General features: G+C 40.8%; 1 protein-coding gene across 3 annotated transcripts; it reads right to left on the minus strand.

Moving 5' to 3' along the window:
* Positions 1-422: 422 nt before the first annotated feature.
* On the minus strand, positions 423-17244 carry afap1 (actin filament associated protein 1). 3 transcript variants are annotated; one of them, XM_061294138.1, is made up of 18 exons: positions 15971-16180; positions 12558-12686; positions 12238-12320; positions 10614-10722; positions 10304-10515; positions 10050-10229; positions 7864-7944; positions 7600-7675; positions 7358-7513; positions 6742-6953; positions 6500-6645; positions 6290-6404; positions 5463-5627; positions 4613-4742; positions 4097-4261; positions 2274-2464; positions 1985-2152; positions 423-1857 (listed from the first exon to the last, which is right to left on the minus strand). In XM_061294138.1, the coding sequence occupies exons 1-18, from the start codon at positions 16032-16034 to the stop codon at positions 1831-1833; spliced, it is 2409 nt and encodes an 802-aa protein (XP_061150122.1). In that variant the 5' UTR covers positions 16035-16180; the 3' UTR covers positions 423-1830. The 3 variants fall into 3 exon arrangements, with proteins under 3 accessions (XP_061150122.1, XP_061150112.1, XP_061150104.1); XM_061294128.1 differs by lacking the exons at positions 5463-5627; positions 15971-16180 and adding an exon at positions 17093-17244; XM_061294120.1 differs by lacking the exon at positions 5463-5627 and having other exon boundaries at positions 15971-16178.
* Between the last annotated feature and the right edge of the window lie 227 nt (positions 17245-17471).

The raw sequence follows: 17471 nt of genomic DNA on the forward strand, positions 1-17471 counted from the left end.
TGTAATAGTATAGCACAGAGGTGTCAAACTTAAGGCCCGGGGGCCAGATACAGCCCGCCACATCATTTTATGTGGCCCGCGAAGACAAATTATGCATCAAATTCGTGTGTCATTACTAGAATTGCAAATTGTCTTCACTTTTAATAATATCTTTTTTTTTTAATGTTTGACCAGTTTTTACTGATCTGATCTGAAAACGACTTGTCAGTTTGTTTTGTGGCTTTTACTGTATATAATATGAGGTGCTCATACATTTATTTGAGTAGACAGTCATAATGGCTCTCGGAAAGAAGCTATGACTACAATGCGGCCCGCGAAAAAAAACGAGTTTGACACCCCTGGTATAGCACATAATACAAGAGTTTGTAATATTAAACTATGTTTCTTGTGGTTTTGTACATGAATTTCTAAAAGCAACAAGGCAACTTTAGATATTTATTGATATAATTCAGTAAACACAAGTCTCTCAAATTATATACAAAGCATGTTACCGTCGTCAAGCTGACGACTGTCCAATATGAAATGAAGTACAACACTTATAAGGTGCAAAAAACAAACAAACCAAAACAAACAAACTCTCCTCAAACCAATCTGCTAAGCTAAGCTATGCTACATATGGCAGGTTCACATTTATTGGCAGAGTAAAGCCGCATCATGCTAACATCATAAAACGTCTCATATTTACTAGTATTATGGATTATTTTCTAAAACAACCAAGGACGACCATTGGGGTCACGTTGAAAATATGAGATGATTTTTCCTTGTAGTATTGCATTATCACAGGTAAAATTATTCTCAAATAACGACTTTAACTCCAACCTTTTATTTGTAGTAAGTGTAAATAGTTTTTGGGTTTTTTTTTAAACCTTGATTACTGTTGAATAAAGCGTCTTTGAGTGTCCAGAAAAACTCTATATAATAAATCGGATGCTTTATTGTTATTGAGAGCACACACTGGCACTGTTTTTGGTGTATTCTGAATTTTTGAATGGCAACATTTGCAAACTTGGAGTGGATTACACTTGTTTCTAAAATTACAACGCTTATCTTGCAATTTCATCATAATGCAGCATTTTTTTGTAAAAAAAAATTCCTGTGGTCTTTTTCTTTCTGAACATTTTTTCCTTGTACAAATGTAAAATCAAGTTTTTGTTTCTTTTAAAATGACTATAGTGACACAAAATTCAAATTAAACAAATGTATCATTGCATCAATAATAAAATGAAAACGGAATGTACGAAGTACATGGAGCTGGGATAGGTCTTAGTATTTGTGGCTTTTTTTTCTTTTCAGACTGCTTGGAATTCTTGAAAGAGAGCAATCAAGAGTCATAAGCATTCCAAATAAAGCAACAGTATTGACACGTTAAAGAAGGCTTCCCAAAATTTGGGGCTGGACCCAAAATGCTTCCCCCGCGGGGGTCCAACCCCAAATGTGGGAAATCTGCAGGGTGTAACGAAATTCCTTTTCTACATATATATACTTTAAATAGATCAACATAAATAGAGGGAAGCGTCTACATTTTTCCTTGAAACATTTACAAATAAATATTGGATTTGGACTGAATATGTGGACAGAGACTTTGGATGGAAAGCACAAAAAGAAAGTCAGGCAACACAATACGCACAGTAACAGTATTTACAACAAGCATGCTCAACAATAGAAAAGTGTCTGAGAACCAGCATTTTTTTCTTTTTGCTTTTTTTTTTTGGTTAAACAAAAAAAACGTGTGTAAGGACTGTTTCAAATAAATACATAGGCAATGTATCGTAAATAAGAGAACCTAAGAGCAAGTTTTGTGTGTGTGTGTGTGTGTGGGGGGGGGGGCCTTTATGTTCCACTCTTCTGTTCCCACTCCTGGAAAACAAATAAGCATTTATTCATAGATTGTTTGACTTTCCAAAATATGCATTGTGAAAATGTAACATGCAGTAATTTATAAAATCACTGCAATTTATTTTCCTTTGTTTTACGTAACACTGACCTTGGCCTTCCTCAGGACATGTCCGCGGACTGGCGAGGGCTTGGGGAGGCCCTGCTGGCGGCGGAGCAGCGAGGCGCTGTTCACGGGCAGCGAGCAGGTCTCCGTGTCGCTGGTGTCGCAGCTGGAGAAGGGCGAAGGCTCCTGCACCCGTCGTAACGAGGCTGGTGACTACGTTGCGATAGGTCAGGAAGAAAACCCAGTTACTGGATGAATTGACCTTTTCCATACGTGCATACAGGTGTGAACATATAAATATTACTAATACTTCATACTACAGTGGCCTAGTGACCTGGACTGCAGCTGGAGCAGCTTTGGGTTCAATGGTGAGGCCTAGTGTGACACCTCCGCTCAGGGCCTTCTTCAGGCTGTCTTTGACCTCAATCAGCTCTAACTCCAGGTTCACTCGCTCCTCCTCCTTCTGCCTGCACTCATCCTCCACCTTCTTCAGCCGTTCCGACAGCGAGGCCTGCGATCGCTTGCCTGCCGAGACAAACCCGTTGAACTTTATTGTCCAACTCATCATAAAACAAAAGATGATTACCGTTTTTTTCCGTGTATAGTGCGCAAAATTTTACTAATTTATTGTCCTAAAATCCGGGGTGCGCATTATACATGGGTACAAAAAAAAAAAAAAAAAAAATTTTTTTTTTTTAAATTTTTTTTTTTTTTTTTTTTTTAAGTCCCAATGATCGTCACACACGCAGGGAGGCAATGGGTCCCATTTTTATAGTCTTTGGTATGGTCTTAACTAGGCTGGATGTAATTTTTTTTGTTGGCGTTGATTTCTCCGACTGCCCGTAAACGCACCACCGCGCTTCGTGCGCGCACGGGACAGCAAACGAGCAGGTGATCGAGCAAGCGTCTGATACGAGAGCATTGCGGTCGCATGGAGCGTGTTTGAAGTGAACAGCAGAGAAGAAAGGCAAAGTGTTGTGAAATAAAATGCACAGAACGGATGCGCAAGACACGTCAGCTATATAAAGAGCGAGAGTTGTTTTCTTCCTATTAGTTTCAATTCACAGTTTAATTAGCAGTTTCAATCAGCAAATAACAAAATGCGTATTACAGGTAATATTTTATTTCACAACACTTTGCCTTGTTCCTTTGGTCTCTGCTGTTCATCCTAAAACACAAAGGCGCTCTTTAAGCAATGCGACAGTGAGCGCCCGGCGCGCTGCGGTTGCGCGACCGCACCAAATTAAGCTCCCTGCGCAGTGCGCACTGAGGTCCACTTAAATTTTAGAAAGTACATCAGGACTTTAAAAATATCTTCTAAATTTCAGCGACGGCTCTGTCACAATAATCGGCCAGCCCGGTGCAGTTGGGCGGTCGGCGGCGCGCTACGGTTGAGCGTTCTCTCTCTCGCTCTCTCTCGCTCTCGCACACACGCAAACCGGATATCATACGGAGGCCGCCATTACAGATGCGCAGAACGGATGAGCAAGACACGTCAGCTATATAAAGAGCGAGAGTTCAGTTCTCTACCTAAATCCGTATTACAGGTAATATTTTATTTCACAACACTTTGCCTTGTTCCTTTCTTCTCTGCTGTTCACTTCAAACACGCTCCATGCGCACGGAGCGCGGTGGTGCGTTTACGGGCAGTCGGAGAAATCAACGCCAACAAAAAAAAATACATCCAGCCTAGTTAAGACTATACCAAAGACTATAAAAATGGGACCCATTGCCTCCCTGCGTGTGTGACGATCATTGGGACTTAAAAAAAAAAAAAAAAAAAAAAAATTAAAATTTTTTTTTAAAAAAATTCATAAAAATTCGGTGCGTATTATACATGGGTACAAGCTTTTTTCCAGCATCAGCATGCCATTTTTAGGGGTGCGTACTATACATGGGGGCGCACTATACACGGAAAAAAACGGTACATCCACCTAATTCGACTTTTATACAGAACGGAAGCCACAAACAAATAGCAACAGTAGCGACGCTTGGAAGCACCGGAAAGTTGAACACAAAATTCAACTTTCTAAAAAAAACTTTCTAAAGGCTGCGGATATTGCGGGATCATGATAGGTGAGACGCAATTTAGTGGGGCAACACTGAAGTCGCACAATTGTTTTTGGCATGTATGCCCGCTTCTATCCTCCGTCTCACCCGAGGCCGCCTCAATGGCGCTGCGCAGGTCCCTGCGTTCCTTCTTCAGAGCGGCGAGATGGTTCCTGAGGTCAAGTTTCTTCTTGGTCAGCTCGTCGTCTTTGGTCTGCAGCCGCTTGGCGTCCGCCTCCACGCGGTTTTTCCCATATTTACATTGCTCCCCAGCTGGGACACAAACCAAGCAGATCCCATTCAAATTCGTGCCAGAGATGCAATTTGGAAAAGATCCAGATTAAATTTGACATTGTAGATTTTAACGCTACGCTTACATAGCAAATTCAGTTCCGTTTGGATAAGTTTTAAAAGGTATGCAATATTTTATTTGCCATGGATAATTTTAATTGTGGCCACTCTGGATCACATTCAGGTCAAATTGGGTATCTGACATCTGGATTTTGGCCTGCTTTACTGCCGCTTCTTCTCTCTTCTAATCAAATACGTAGCTAACAGAAACAGGATTCAATCTCCTCATAGACAAATACTCATTTATTGTTATGATTTTACATGAATACTTACTGGAGTTGTTGCGTTTCAGTGACAGTGTCCCGTTCATTCCAGTCACTCCGTTCTTCTTTTGCTGACTTCTTGGATCTGCCTTCTGTTTGGATGCCAACCCATTGCTTGTGGTTCCCTTCTTTCCCTTAAACTAGTTGGACCAGAACACGGCAGAGGGGCAATTAATGGCCAACTAATTGATTATCAAATGAATCAAAACCATTTTTTTTTTCATTAGCAATTCATTGTTTGAAGCCCTCGCTTGAGTGCAAATTGTCCAAATCCTCAAGTCAGCCTCTCACCAGTAAATATTTTCAGATTTCTGTAGTCCTTCATTAGACATTTACAATCATGTACTTGGATTTTTGAAAAGAAAAAAAAAATCTCTCCATGAATTTAGATTTGTGCATTTTCTGCAGTAATCGGATTAATCAATTAATTGAATAGATAATCAACAGATTAATTTGATGATCAAAATAATCAATTGTTACAGCTCTACAATAGTACACAATTATTAGTGCTACCAGTCGGGGCAAGGCACTTTTCTAGCTTTCTGCACTAGTACTGGAGCCGCAAACTAGGTGGTGATGCATAAAATACTCCCGATACAAAAAGTCCACGACAATTTGCGTTATTTCCTGGAGAAAAAAAAAACTGCTTTAATGGCGAATGATGTCAATTGAAACATTTATGGATATGGCTTGATTCACTGGCAATTCCATGTAAAAGGCACAGACTGATAACTTCCGTTTTGATTTTGCAGTCTTTCTGATGATAGAAGCTCATGTGAAAGGGCAAGTTTGTTAATCAGGTAGCAGCCGATTTGTATCGGAATGCTAAGAGCAAAAAAGCATCATGCAATGTTAGTCACCTGAGCAGCAGCTTTGGTTTTACTATCGGCAGTGAGGAACTTAGAAGAGACTTTAGAGACGGGTGTCTTATAGTGATTTGTCGAGACGGTCGGCTTGGTTGAGGGCACATTTTCGTAGGAGTTCTCATCGTGCGCTTCCTTCCCACTTGTGCCTGGAGTGGAGTGCTGCACATTAACGCCAAGAGGAAAAGAAGAAGAAGAGACGGAAAAGAGAGGATGCAAGTAGACAGAAGGGCGTTAGAGAAGGAGAGTTGTTAGTAGATTATGAGCTTCAGACGTTTTTGTGGGTCACCTCCTGACTGATCAAAATCTCAAATGACTATGAGAAACAATTTTTTTTTTAATTTGAGTGAATATTCAAAATGACATCAAAATGACTGCTTTTAATCAAGATGCCCAACTTCCGGAGTTTTTTGTGGGTCACCTCCTGACTGCCATGCCTACCAAATTTCAGTTCAAAGTTCAAAGTCACTTTATTGTCAATCCCTTCATATGTCAAGACACACAAAGAAACCGAAATTCCGTTTCCTCCATCCCACGGTGACGAGACACAGTACACGATAAACATACAAGTAGACGACACAAAATAAAAACAAGGAGGCACAAACAATAACTAATAACTAATAATAAAATAAAATTAGTGATGAATAAATAATAAACAAATAACCCAATAAATAAGAGTTGCTAAGTGAAGACCATATGGTCTATTCAGAGTTTTAAGAGATTTTTTTTTTTTAGTGAGTTAAAATGACCACTTCTCTTGTCTCCCATCACCCCCCAATGGAATGAATTATTTCCGATGGGAAAAGGTAAAACGGGAGCCTTACCATTCCATTGATGGGTACGTCATGATAGTGCAGAGCCGTCCCGCTGGGGCAGGCATAGCTGCCGACGTGATTGTCCAAGTAGGGATTAGGCGAGATTGCACGCTTGCTGGTGAAACTGGAAGAATCATTTATTAGTCATTAAAAGAATTCTGACCGTTGTCGATTGGCGAGTTTGTAGTCTAATAGTGACATCCGTTGCACATCTCTCACCAGAGGGACTGTTTGGCCAGCTGGATTACGTTGGCGGTGGTCTCCACGTCAATGTAGTCGTAATGCAAGGTGGCCGGGTCTGCGGTGGACCCCGTCTCGGCCAGTAAGACCCCCAGCCAGCGACCCATGGCTTCAGAGGAAGATGCCTGAACAGAAAGGAGAAAAATGAACCAAGTTACTTTCATATTATTAACATTAGTGCGCATATGTTATTGAAATAAAGCCTGGGATGTTTTAAGCACCTCCAGTACTGCGACCTCTTGACCATTGCGTAACAAGCGGAAGGCAAAAGGATGCTTGTGGTCCAGGCCGGGGCTGACTTCGCAACCTCGGAGGGGCAGCGAAGCGATGTGGCTCTTCAGGTCATCCTGGTCCTTGTGCAGGAGCAGCTGGTTGTCTTTGAGACGGCACCAGCGCTCCCGCCAGCGGTTATTGGACAACACGTTCAGGTAGCCTTTTGGTGAAGAAAAAAAAAAAAGTTAAACCACATATAGAATTTATTATAACGAACTACTTTGTGCTAGATGAGAAAAACTTTTCCTTTGTTTTCGGAATTTGAAGGCTGAATAAACTGAAACGCTGTGGAATTGATTACATTTGTTTAACTGTGGAATACAAGATTTGATGTTGGAAAAGAATTGATCAACAAATGTGGGAGGAGGTAAATAATGTGTGACAAATATAAAATACTGCCTACTAGTGGCCAAGTCACACACAGCACAAGGACCCACAAAGAATTTATTACGATGCACAAACTGTTTAATTCTTCACATTAATCTTTTCTGTCATTCTATACGGGCATAATATTATAGTATAGCCCATATTCGTAATAAAAAAACTTTCCACCACTGAGCTTACCACACGTGGGTACATCTTCCTCCGCTGATGAAGTCTGCTCATCCATCGATGGCTTCTTCTTGCCCAGCCCAATGATCTTGGTGATCTTCTTCCCGGCGCCTTTCCCAACAGTCCCGGTCTTGCCCTGCTCTGACTTGGAATTTTTCTTTCCTTTTCCTGGAATGCCACCACAGAAGGATCCCATGGATGGAACCACACAAAACCCTCACATTAAAAAAAAAAATCTCCATATTGATGCGTACCGTGGTCCTTGTTGTCGACATGTCCGTTCTCGTGCGGTGCTTCGCCGTCTGAGCTTGGCCTGTCACATGAGGACTTCTAAAAAAAAAATAGTGGACCAAAAACATGTTTCATTACAAACTAAAAACCTAAAGAGTGTGGAATATATGCAAAGACAGAACACAAAAGAATCACTGCCAAAGTAAGGTTCAGCATTAAACTTTTAATTTCACTGTGATACTAAACATTTGCTGATCATACGATAACATTTTTTCCAACAGTTTTACCTTTTCCAGTTCAGGTTTGTGGACTGGGGATCCGGAGCGATCCAACTCAAAAGTCCCGTTGCCGCACATTTCTCTCATGACCTAGAAACATGTAATACAGTAACACAGCATTAGCAGCAAGGGACTGTCATTGCCATTAAAAGAAGTGGAAAATCTACACGCACTCGGAGGATTGCGGACGGGTTTATATGGTGCCGAGCCTCGCTTGGCTAGCGGAAAGTTAGGACCATAAAACATGGGTGGATTAGGAATCCTGAAATATTTCCAGAGAATCAAGATGCTCATTCATTAGCATTACATAAGTAAACAGGGCAGGGTCCACAAAGGTCTGCTTGCAAATGTGCAGCTTTGGAAGGGAAAATGGAGAATGCAGAGGATATTTGAGAGCGTCCTCTCCAGCTGTATTGCTGTTTGGGGTGGCGGCTGCACTGACTACAACTTGAAGGCCCTGCAGCGCATAGTGAACACAGCTGGTAAGATTATTGGTGCTTCGCTCCCCTCCTTGAAGGACATTTACACCTCCCATCTCACCCGCAAGGCGACCACGATTGTGAGTGATGTGAGTCACCCCGCTCACTCTTTGTTCGAGCTTCTGCCCTCTGGGAAGAGGTACAGAAGCCTGCGCTCCCGCACCACCAGACTCTCAAACAGCTTCATACTCCAGGCTGTCAGGATCCTGAACTCGCTTCCCCGTTCTGCGTAGCGTCCTGTACTTTTACTGTCTGTATGCACACTGGCTTTTATTCGTTGTGTTATCTATTTATTTATTATTTATTGTTACTCGTTATTATTTATTGTTTGTGCCTTCTTGTTTTTTTATATTGCGTTGTTTACTTGTATGTCTATCGTGTAATATGTCTTGTCACCGTGGGATAGGGAAAACGTAATTTCGATCTCTTTGTGTGTCTCGGCATGTGAAGATGTTGACAATAAAGCAGACTTTGACTTTTATTTTACTTTGATATTTTACACGACGAGTCAATCTTGTAGTTTGTTGTTATCGGCATTTTACTTGAGAATCTAGTTTTCAAATGACTTTTTACTTTTACTCTCTATATTAGACACAGATCTGCATGTTTGACTCCTTAACATTTCAAAATACGTTCCCTTTTTTTTTTTTTTTCAACCCAGACCTAAAAGAGAAGTAAATAAAGCTAAAAAAATTATGAAAACAACCTAAATTATTCATGGATGAGCAGCTGCAAAAAAAAGTGGTAGCAGGCGTTTGAATGTGATTGGTTAATTCTGAACCCGCATCTTTTCAGGCGTGGCTTCTTGAGACTTTTTTTTTGGGTGGGCGGACTTGTGTTAGGCATGCCTACCAAATTTCACGTTGCCAAGTGAAACCGCTGTTACACACATTAAATGGTCCAGAGTTTCACAATGGCTCAGGAATCTCGGTGCGACCATGCCAAGTGAGGGTTAATGAGATTTGCAGGGCTGCATGGGGCGCCAGCGTTCATTACAGTGACCCTCTTGCACTGCGGACCTGGATCTGCCAGGGAGGCTGGATGATGCACGTCCACCCTCATCTTCCTGCGTTCCGAACCACGGTGCACTTAGTTCGCTGCTCTTGGCTTAGGGAGAGCAATTATGTTTGGAGGGGGGAAATGACAGGCTGTGGCTCCAGGCGAGCGAGTGCAGAAGACACATTCACACAGGAATCTCTGAAGACGGAGAATGGTGAAGCTGATCAAATTTGGGCTCCACAAACTATTTTGCAATCAATTACTATGCTGTATCCGTTTTCAGACTTAAGTCTACACGAGGCATGTACTTGTGCGCCCCAAAAAAAATCAAACATACAACGAACTTGTTAGACTTTTGTCCATTTGTCAGCAAATGTTACTTTTTTTTTTTTTTTTTTTTTTTAAACAGATTTGCAAGTGAACTTCTGGATAAACTAGTTTTGCTGAATTGGATATCCTCCTGTTTTTTCTCGATCACATCAGTTTTTATAATAATGATCCAATAACAATAATATTATATGCAATATTTAAGGGTTAATGTGGAATACAATGAATGATAAAATCCCTTTTGTACAAGCTTTTAGAGGCCAACTTAAAAACAACATGTGAAAATATCTCAAAACCCTTTTTAAATCAGTGTCACATGAAGCAATCGCCAATTAAATCTGTGCAATCTTTTGACAATATAAGTGTTCCCTCTCATTGCACGTGGGTTACCTTGAGCCACTCCTCAGCTTGCTCCTTGCTCTGCACAGCGAGCACCAAGGCATCTGCCCCCTGATGGACAATCTTCAGTTCATGCCGTTTCTTTTTACCGTCTTTGGGGATATGGGTGATGCTGCAACTTGACAGGGTCAGCTCCATTTGGGGCGTGTGGTCTTTGGACGACTTGTAACACTACGGAGCAAAAGAAAAACACAACATAGCATTGATGTTGCACTTTCTGGAAATGAAGAAGAAGCAGTTCTCACCAGAAGTTTGTTATCTTTAATAACGCAGAGAAGCTTGGACCACTGGCCGAAGCGTTTCTTGCGTAGCAGGAAAGCGCAGATCCGGGCATCTTTGACCAAGTCCATGGAGGCCTCTTCGGAGGGCCACTGGTGGCGTGTCTTCCGACCCTTGTCGTCCTCTTCTTCCTCATCGTATGACTCGTAGGAGCTGCTCATAGCGTCCGAATCGTAGTCTGGAAGCGGAAGACATCAGGGAGGAATTTATCAAATATAAAAACAATAAAAAAAACAATGGCTCGACGCATCTGTTGACAAAGTGCATATCACTCACTTGATGTGATATATTCCGGTGCTTTGCCGGGGCTTAACGGCACGGCTTCCTCGTAGTAACCCTCTGGTAGCGAGGAGCTGGGTAGAGGAGGAGGCCCGTTAGTTGGAGCCTGTGAGGAGGACAGAAGATTGGAAAAATTACAAACAACATTCCTAAATAGGCATAAATTGAACAAAGAACATTGGAATGGCATCTGTTGAGAAACTGATGTGAAATCTGTGCTGAAGAGGGATGAGACGCACTATTGGATCTGTCGAAAGAATGTTTGCGAGGGGGAGAAGACAATAATTACACGGTGCTGCACGACAGATGAAAACAAGAAAAAAGCCAAGGACAACTTTGGGTTTGAGAGATGTATAATTACGCCTTGCAACGATGAATGGAATTGATTCAAGAGTTGTAAAACAGAGTCAAAGTTGAAAAATGAACAGAAAATGCCGGCACGCTTTGCGTGATAGCATTCATGTCTTCTTTTCATTTGACAGGATGGCCTCTGCTTGGCCACTAAATAGCGAAATACGTTGACAAATAATGCATCCTGTGCAGGAGCAGGGACATCGAACGGCGTCAACGCGACATGTCGGTGACCTACATACGGCCAGCAAAACAAAAGCCAACAAAAATGATGTATGCTTTGGAATTTTAGCGCTGGCGTGACGCAACGCCCTGTGTGTTGACTTGCCTAGTAGAGGGAGGGTCCCACCCCGAGGGGGTTAGGGAGAGAGAAGGAGGGGGTCGGGGCGTCATTGCTCTCCAACATCAACACATATGGAAATCATTTCTGCACCATTGAAAGGAGCGCTGCACAAAATGTAGCGCGTGACGTAAACTGGAAGTAGGTGTGAAGGACTGCCAAATATTTTCCTGGACAGTCGGCTGTTCCCGAAGAGTTAAAAATTTTTAGGATTGAGTGGCGACCAAGCTCTCACTTGTGAACCTTAGTAGGCCCTTAAATGATCCCGCGAGTTGTTATGAAAGAGTAAAGCATCAAAATGGGTCGGTAAACGCGAGAGCTGACTGTCTCCGGAGTGGCTGCGATTCCCCCAAATGGCCAGCGCAGACTTCAGGATGGAAAGCACGTTGTCGGGAGCTCCCAAAAGCCGCAGGCTGGAAGTCTGGCTGAGCGCGCTGCTTTGGCCGGGCTGGCGCGGGTCACAGACAGACTGTGGTCAAGGCTGTCTCTTCCTCCCCCGTGCTGACCCGCTCTCGCGCAGTTCACGTCTTTTGCTCGCAGATAACAACATGTTATCCACGCACAAAATCTTAGTCTGGTAAAGCGACAACTTCATTCCTAACTTGAGCTCGGGTTTATTTTCCTCACTCTTGTAAAATCCCATCTATCTGTTAACTATGCATCTGGTTTCTATTTTTTTTTTTTTTTTAGTTAGTTCCTTGTAGTATTTAAAACATTTTTCTTGTAGTATGTGTTTATTCTTGGAATAATCATTTTTCTTGCAAAACTACTGTTTCATCAGACTATCAGGTACTTTTCAACCTTTTTTTTCTGTAGTAAAAGCTTTTTTTCTTGCCATGTTTTATGACTTTAGTGTAATAGTTCAACCTTCTTTGTAATTACAATGATTAACTAGCAACAAAAAAACTAAAAATTGGGGTCCAGTTTTACCAGCCAGGGGTGAGGAATTTCAGGCAGCGGCATCTGAGGCGGCGCAGGAAGTCCACTGTGGAGCTCTGCTTTACATAATGGTTCTGTGGAAAAGTGACAAAAAATGTCCCATAAACCCATTTTAAAGAATACATATTAACAGTTCCCAACATCCACTTGAACAAATAGGCAGCATGGCTTGTTTAAAAAAACAGGTAGTAACCTTGAACTCAGTTGCTAATCAAAACAGCAGCACTTACAGAAGCACAAAAACAGTCACAAATTCATCTCATAATTGGCATTATGTTGTTTGCAGCATTTTCTGTAAATTTTAGTTGTACCTTTCTCCGACAGGACTCTGTTGAGGATGTTGGAGAGGTGCGTTTTCTTCTCACGGATTCCAGCACTTAGATATTCCCGGTCCAGTAGGTCTAGGAACAGCCGGAGCTCGTACACCAACTCCTCCATTGCTGCACAACCAGCCACATCATTACGTCAAAGGATTTTAGTAAAGATAATTTTTTACTTTATTCTACTGATATACTTTTTTTCCTCTCATAGTTCTATAACAGGGGTCCCCAAACTTTTTCCTGTGAGGGCCACATAACCTTTCCCTTCTCTGATGGCGGGCCGGTGGCAGTTTGTAACAGAAAAAGTGTGACGATCGTAGGGGAGCTTAAAAAAATTATTGTTTTCCAGAAAGCCACACATAACCAAATAACGGTTATTTAATAACCCTTTCCAGGTTCTTTACAGAAAAAAAGTCAGGAAACAAATAATAACACTATTAATGAAATAAATAATAACTAAACCCTCTCTGAGTTCTTCACAGAAAAAACAGGAAATAAATAACTAAATAACTCTCTCTGGGTTCTTCATAGAAAAAAAAACATGGAACATTAACTTTCTGTTGTGCCATGCACAATCTTAACAGATAAAAGTTCAGCTCAGTTGTCAGAGCAGAACCTCTCTGACACATATGAGCAGTCTCTTAAAGTTCTTGTGTTCCTTCCTTATAATCCTTTTGTAGGTTCCAGTAGGCTTGTAGACACTGCTGTCTTTTTTGTTAAAGTTTGATAGTGCGTCATAGTCTGGAGTAAAATTTGTTGTGGCAATTCTTAGGCGAGATCCGAGGTGTTGGTCCGTTTACCTCGATCTGTGACGGGTAGATGTTGACGTTCATGTGGCTGAACGTCACGTCGCGTACGTCGAGCCAAATTGGCAACTCTTTTAAACGCTCGGCACTGCTTTACTTGGGCGACATTTTAACGGAAGGATTCCAGGGGAAGGTTTGTGGGTGGCTTTAGTGCAAAACTGCATCTGAAAGCTCAGCGCGCAAATTACAAGAATGCTGTCGTCACAGCCCACGCTCTAAATTCGGGACTGATACAAATAGAGCGCGAGTGCGCCATGTCCGTACACGCACTTGTGAGTGTGCACCGAGCTTTCTGACACGGCTTCCGGTAGTAAATGCGCAGGCGAGCGCTTCCCCATCTACTGGGGAAACGCAGTCATTGCAGGCAAAATGAGCAAAAAAAAAAAAAAAGTTTAATAATACAATTTATTCAGGGTTGGCGGGCCAGATTAAACGGTCCCGCGGGCCGTATCCGGCCCGCGGGCCGTAGTTTGGTGACCCCTGTTCTATAACCTAGCAACTTTTATCCGAGTAATTATACTCTTTTTCTTTTTAGTGCAGACCTAATAGTACATAGACCGATAGCATAAGCCGTATCGGGCCAAAAAAATAAATAATTTTAAATAATAACAATCAAAGGTTCAAGATGTATTCGGTATGGTGAGTACTCAAAAAATGAATGCTCGTACTGGCATCAGTCTGGAAAAAGAAAATGGTTTTGAACATCCCTAAAACAATAAATAATTTGTGGTTGTGAGCAATTTTGTAACTACAATGTCTTTCCCGCCCCCATAATTGTATTGTTTTGTTCTTTTTCGTTCATTTGTCACTATGTACAGAAAACATTTGAGCTTTGTTAAAGATTTTTGAAAGCTATGGCTTCTCTTGTCTAATGTTTTTTTCATATGTTCTTTCTACTTCAAGTATTACAATGCCACTCTTGTGACATTACAACTTTTTTTCCTCATAGTCATGAAAGTATTCCCCCACCCGATTACATTACTCGACACTCCGCCCAACGGGGGAACGTTACGGACAAATCACAGGCTGGTCGATGCGGCATTAGTTTCTGGCGAAAGACGAGCGGTCTCAGATCTGTAATTACAACATTGCGGCGTTCACGTCATTCCGTTGAAAGCCCGGTCCAAACATCACAGGGCCGACTTGATTGCTATCAAACAGGTGGTTTAACGTACAAGCAGATGTTTTCCGACCCGAAAGTATACATCTGTGAAACCTCCGCGTGGAGCTGGAGGGATCAGGGCTAAGTCACTTTGGAGAGAGTGAAGATGCACCCTCTGGTATTTCTTTCCCAACGATAATTAGAGGGTACTCAGATGCTAACCACAAGCTTGCAAACTGCGAACAGCCGGGGATGAATGAGATGAGTGTTACACAGCAAGGAACATTCATATAACCAATTCTTACTGTATTTGAGTGGATATTTCAGGTAGCTTTGCATCTCTTCTAATTATCTCTAATAATACGAATGTCTATTCATAATAACTGTAGTTGTTTAAAATGATAGAATCATTGTAATTTGTGTTAGCCCATCGAGAATGCTTCTCATTTAATGTTAGCATGAAGCTAGCAGATATTAAATGTGTTTAAAGAGTGGTGAGGTGGAATTAAACTATATTAAAACAAATAAAAATGTTGAACAGACTTCAATCCTGGATGTATCTGGAATGGATCACCACGATAAATGGGGTTCCCCCGACCTCTGAAAACAGTTTTCGACTTGCACTGATGACAATCGAAGAAGTCATTATCCGACGGGAATACAATTGCAATGAATGAAGAATTTTTTAGTTTTCATTCTCGCATTTATTTTTAGGTTTTTGTATGTAACATGAGTGTAAGAGACTCTGTAACAGATCAACTGAGTTTGTGTTGAAATGGCTCCCAAAAGTTGAGTTCATGAGTAAAATCACATTTATACAGTGTAAAGAATGACGGTCGAATTTTCTTTCTTTTAAGTCATTTCTCTTTGTTGTTATTTTTGTATGACAATTTGACTCTGGAATCAAGTTTTCTCCTTACTACTGGTGAACTGGCTGCAAAAATGTAAAGCTATTTACTCCTAGTATGACTTGAGAAGTTTTAATTGTTTATAAAATGTTCCCAGGACTTTGTGAGGCAGTTTCACAGTGGGGAAAAAAAGCTAGACTTGTTTTTTTTTTTTTTTTTTTTTTTTATGGATGAAAGAGAACCGCAAACTGTTAGCAGCGTGGATATTGACACATACATGCATTCTCCTGCCCCCCCTCACCCCAATTATACTGGAAGTAGCCTGGGGGTGTGAAAGTAGATGTTAAAAAAAAAAAAAAAGGTAAGTGAATGGAGGTGGGAGGGTGCTTTATGGGGTGGGGGTCCTCTGACCTATATAAATCATAACCTTCCAAACATCAAAACTGTTCTTAATTAGTAGCACATGAATCTAGCTAGAACAACACTACTTATTCGATAAATAAGTCGAAACAACAAAGCAAAACATTTGAGTGTAAACGTAAATTGAAGTCGCTGTGTACATAAAGAGGGGAAAATGTCGCCGTCAAGTCCGAAAAAAAAAAAAAGCATCCAAGTTGAAGCCACTCACTAACTCAATCAGAAACTCACCCCCGCTGGATGTAAAAAGCACAGGCTCGCTCCTCATCATGTAATCCGCCAAACGACGGTCCATACACGGTTAGACGGCCACGCTGTTACTTTTTGCCGTGGTTCCAGGCGTTTTCGCCCCCAATTTTTCCTCCTCCTTCTTTCTCCCTTTTCCTCACTTTCCCCCACCGTTTTCCTTCCTCACCGCCCTCGACGCGACGCCTTCACGGACCGTCAGAGTTACCAGTTTTATTTTACTAAACATACCACGTGTACCATGCCATAAGGAATGTAAAGTTGCTTATTTAAAAAAAAGCATATAGTACCCCTATATAGTGATGTAACGATTTAAACAAAAAGAACAACAAGAACAGCAAATTTATCATTTTATCTCCCTTCAAAAGTAGAAACTCAAACTCCTAATTTTGACAAGAACGGCTTATTTGACAAGATAAAAATTAGAATCTTGCAACAAAAAAAAGTCCTAAAGGTAGGAGAATATATTTTTTAATGCAATACAGTCATCAAGATAAAGAAACAATTCTCTTACTGAGAACAACTAAGTCAAAACGTTTCCCCCAAAAATAGTATTATCAGAAATTAATAAAGAGGAAATATGGTAATAATTTGACCAGAAACCTCATAAGGATCTAAGAAAAAAATAGATTATTATGAAGAAAAATATTTTTAGAAATAAAAAAAAAAACAGCATCATAAAAGTAGATTTTTTTTTTTGTAATTACATACTAACGAGACAAAAATATAATTTTACAAGTACAAACAATACTAGAACAAAACTGGTATAATTTTATTCAAGAAAATAAAGAATAAACTCATTGTTTAGCCATTTTGCCTGGGCAAATTTCATGTTATTAACAAGTAACATGGATCCTTTTTTTTTTTTTTTGCTAGGTCTGTTGAAGATCAATAAAATGAGCTTCCATTCGTCTCAATGACAAGACAATGCAATACTACGCCCCCCCCCAGCCAGCCAGCCAGCCAGCCAAGTCAGCCAGCCCCCCACTTCTCTTCAGCCAAGTAACTGCCCAAGTAACAATTCACAGGCAAAAATATGACAAAAAAAACTCCAAAACATAAAGAAGAAGCATAAAAGAGGGTGAAATTGATGTAAACAAAGCTCACCTCGCTCCTTTCTCAGGTTGCTTATTGTTTGCGTACCGGTGACAATCAGAGGCTGGACCGGAAGTGACTTCGCATCCTACAGCCAATCAGCGCTAAAGAGGCAAGGCTCGTTTGTTGACGATCCGTAAGGATATAAAAGAAAATACGAAAGTAAAAATGAAGGGAAATTAATTTGGCGTATATAAAAAGCTTATATTTCCATATTTATATAAAGTATATATTTCTAGAATTACCCAATTGTTAAATTGCCATAAATTTAAAATGATAAACATTTTTCCAGACAAAAACAAATCTTTTATATTTATGAAATATATATATATATATATATATGATTCTGACAGTTTCACAGAGATTTTCATTCTTGTTAAACACTAGAAAT

The sequence above is a fragment of the Syngnathus typhle genome, linkage group LG1 (assembly GCF_033458585.1).
Source record: "Syngnathus typhle isolate RoL2023-S1 ecotype Sweden linkage group LG1, RoL_Styp_1.0, whole genome shotgun sequence".
NCBI lineage: Eukaryota > Metazoa > Chordata > Actinopteri > Syngnathiformes > Syngnathidae > Syngnathus > Syngnathus typhle.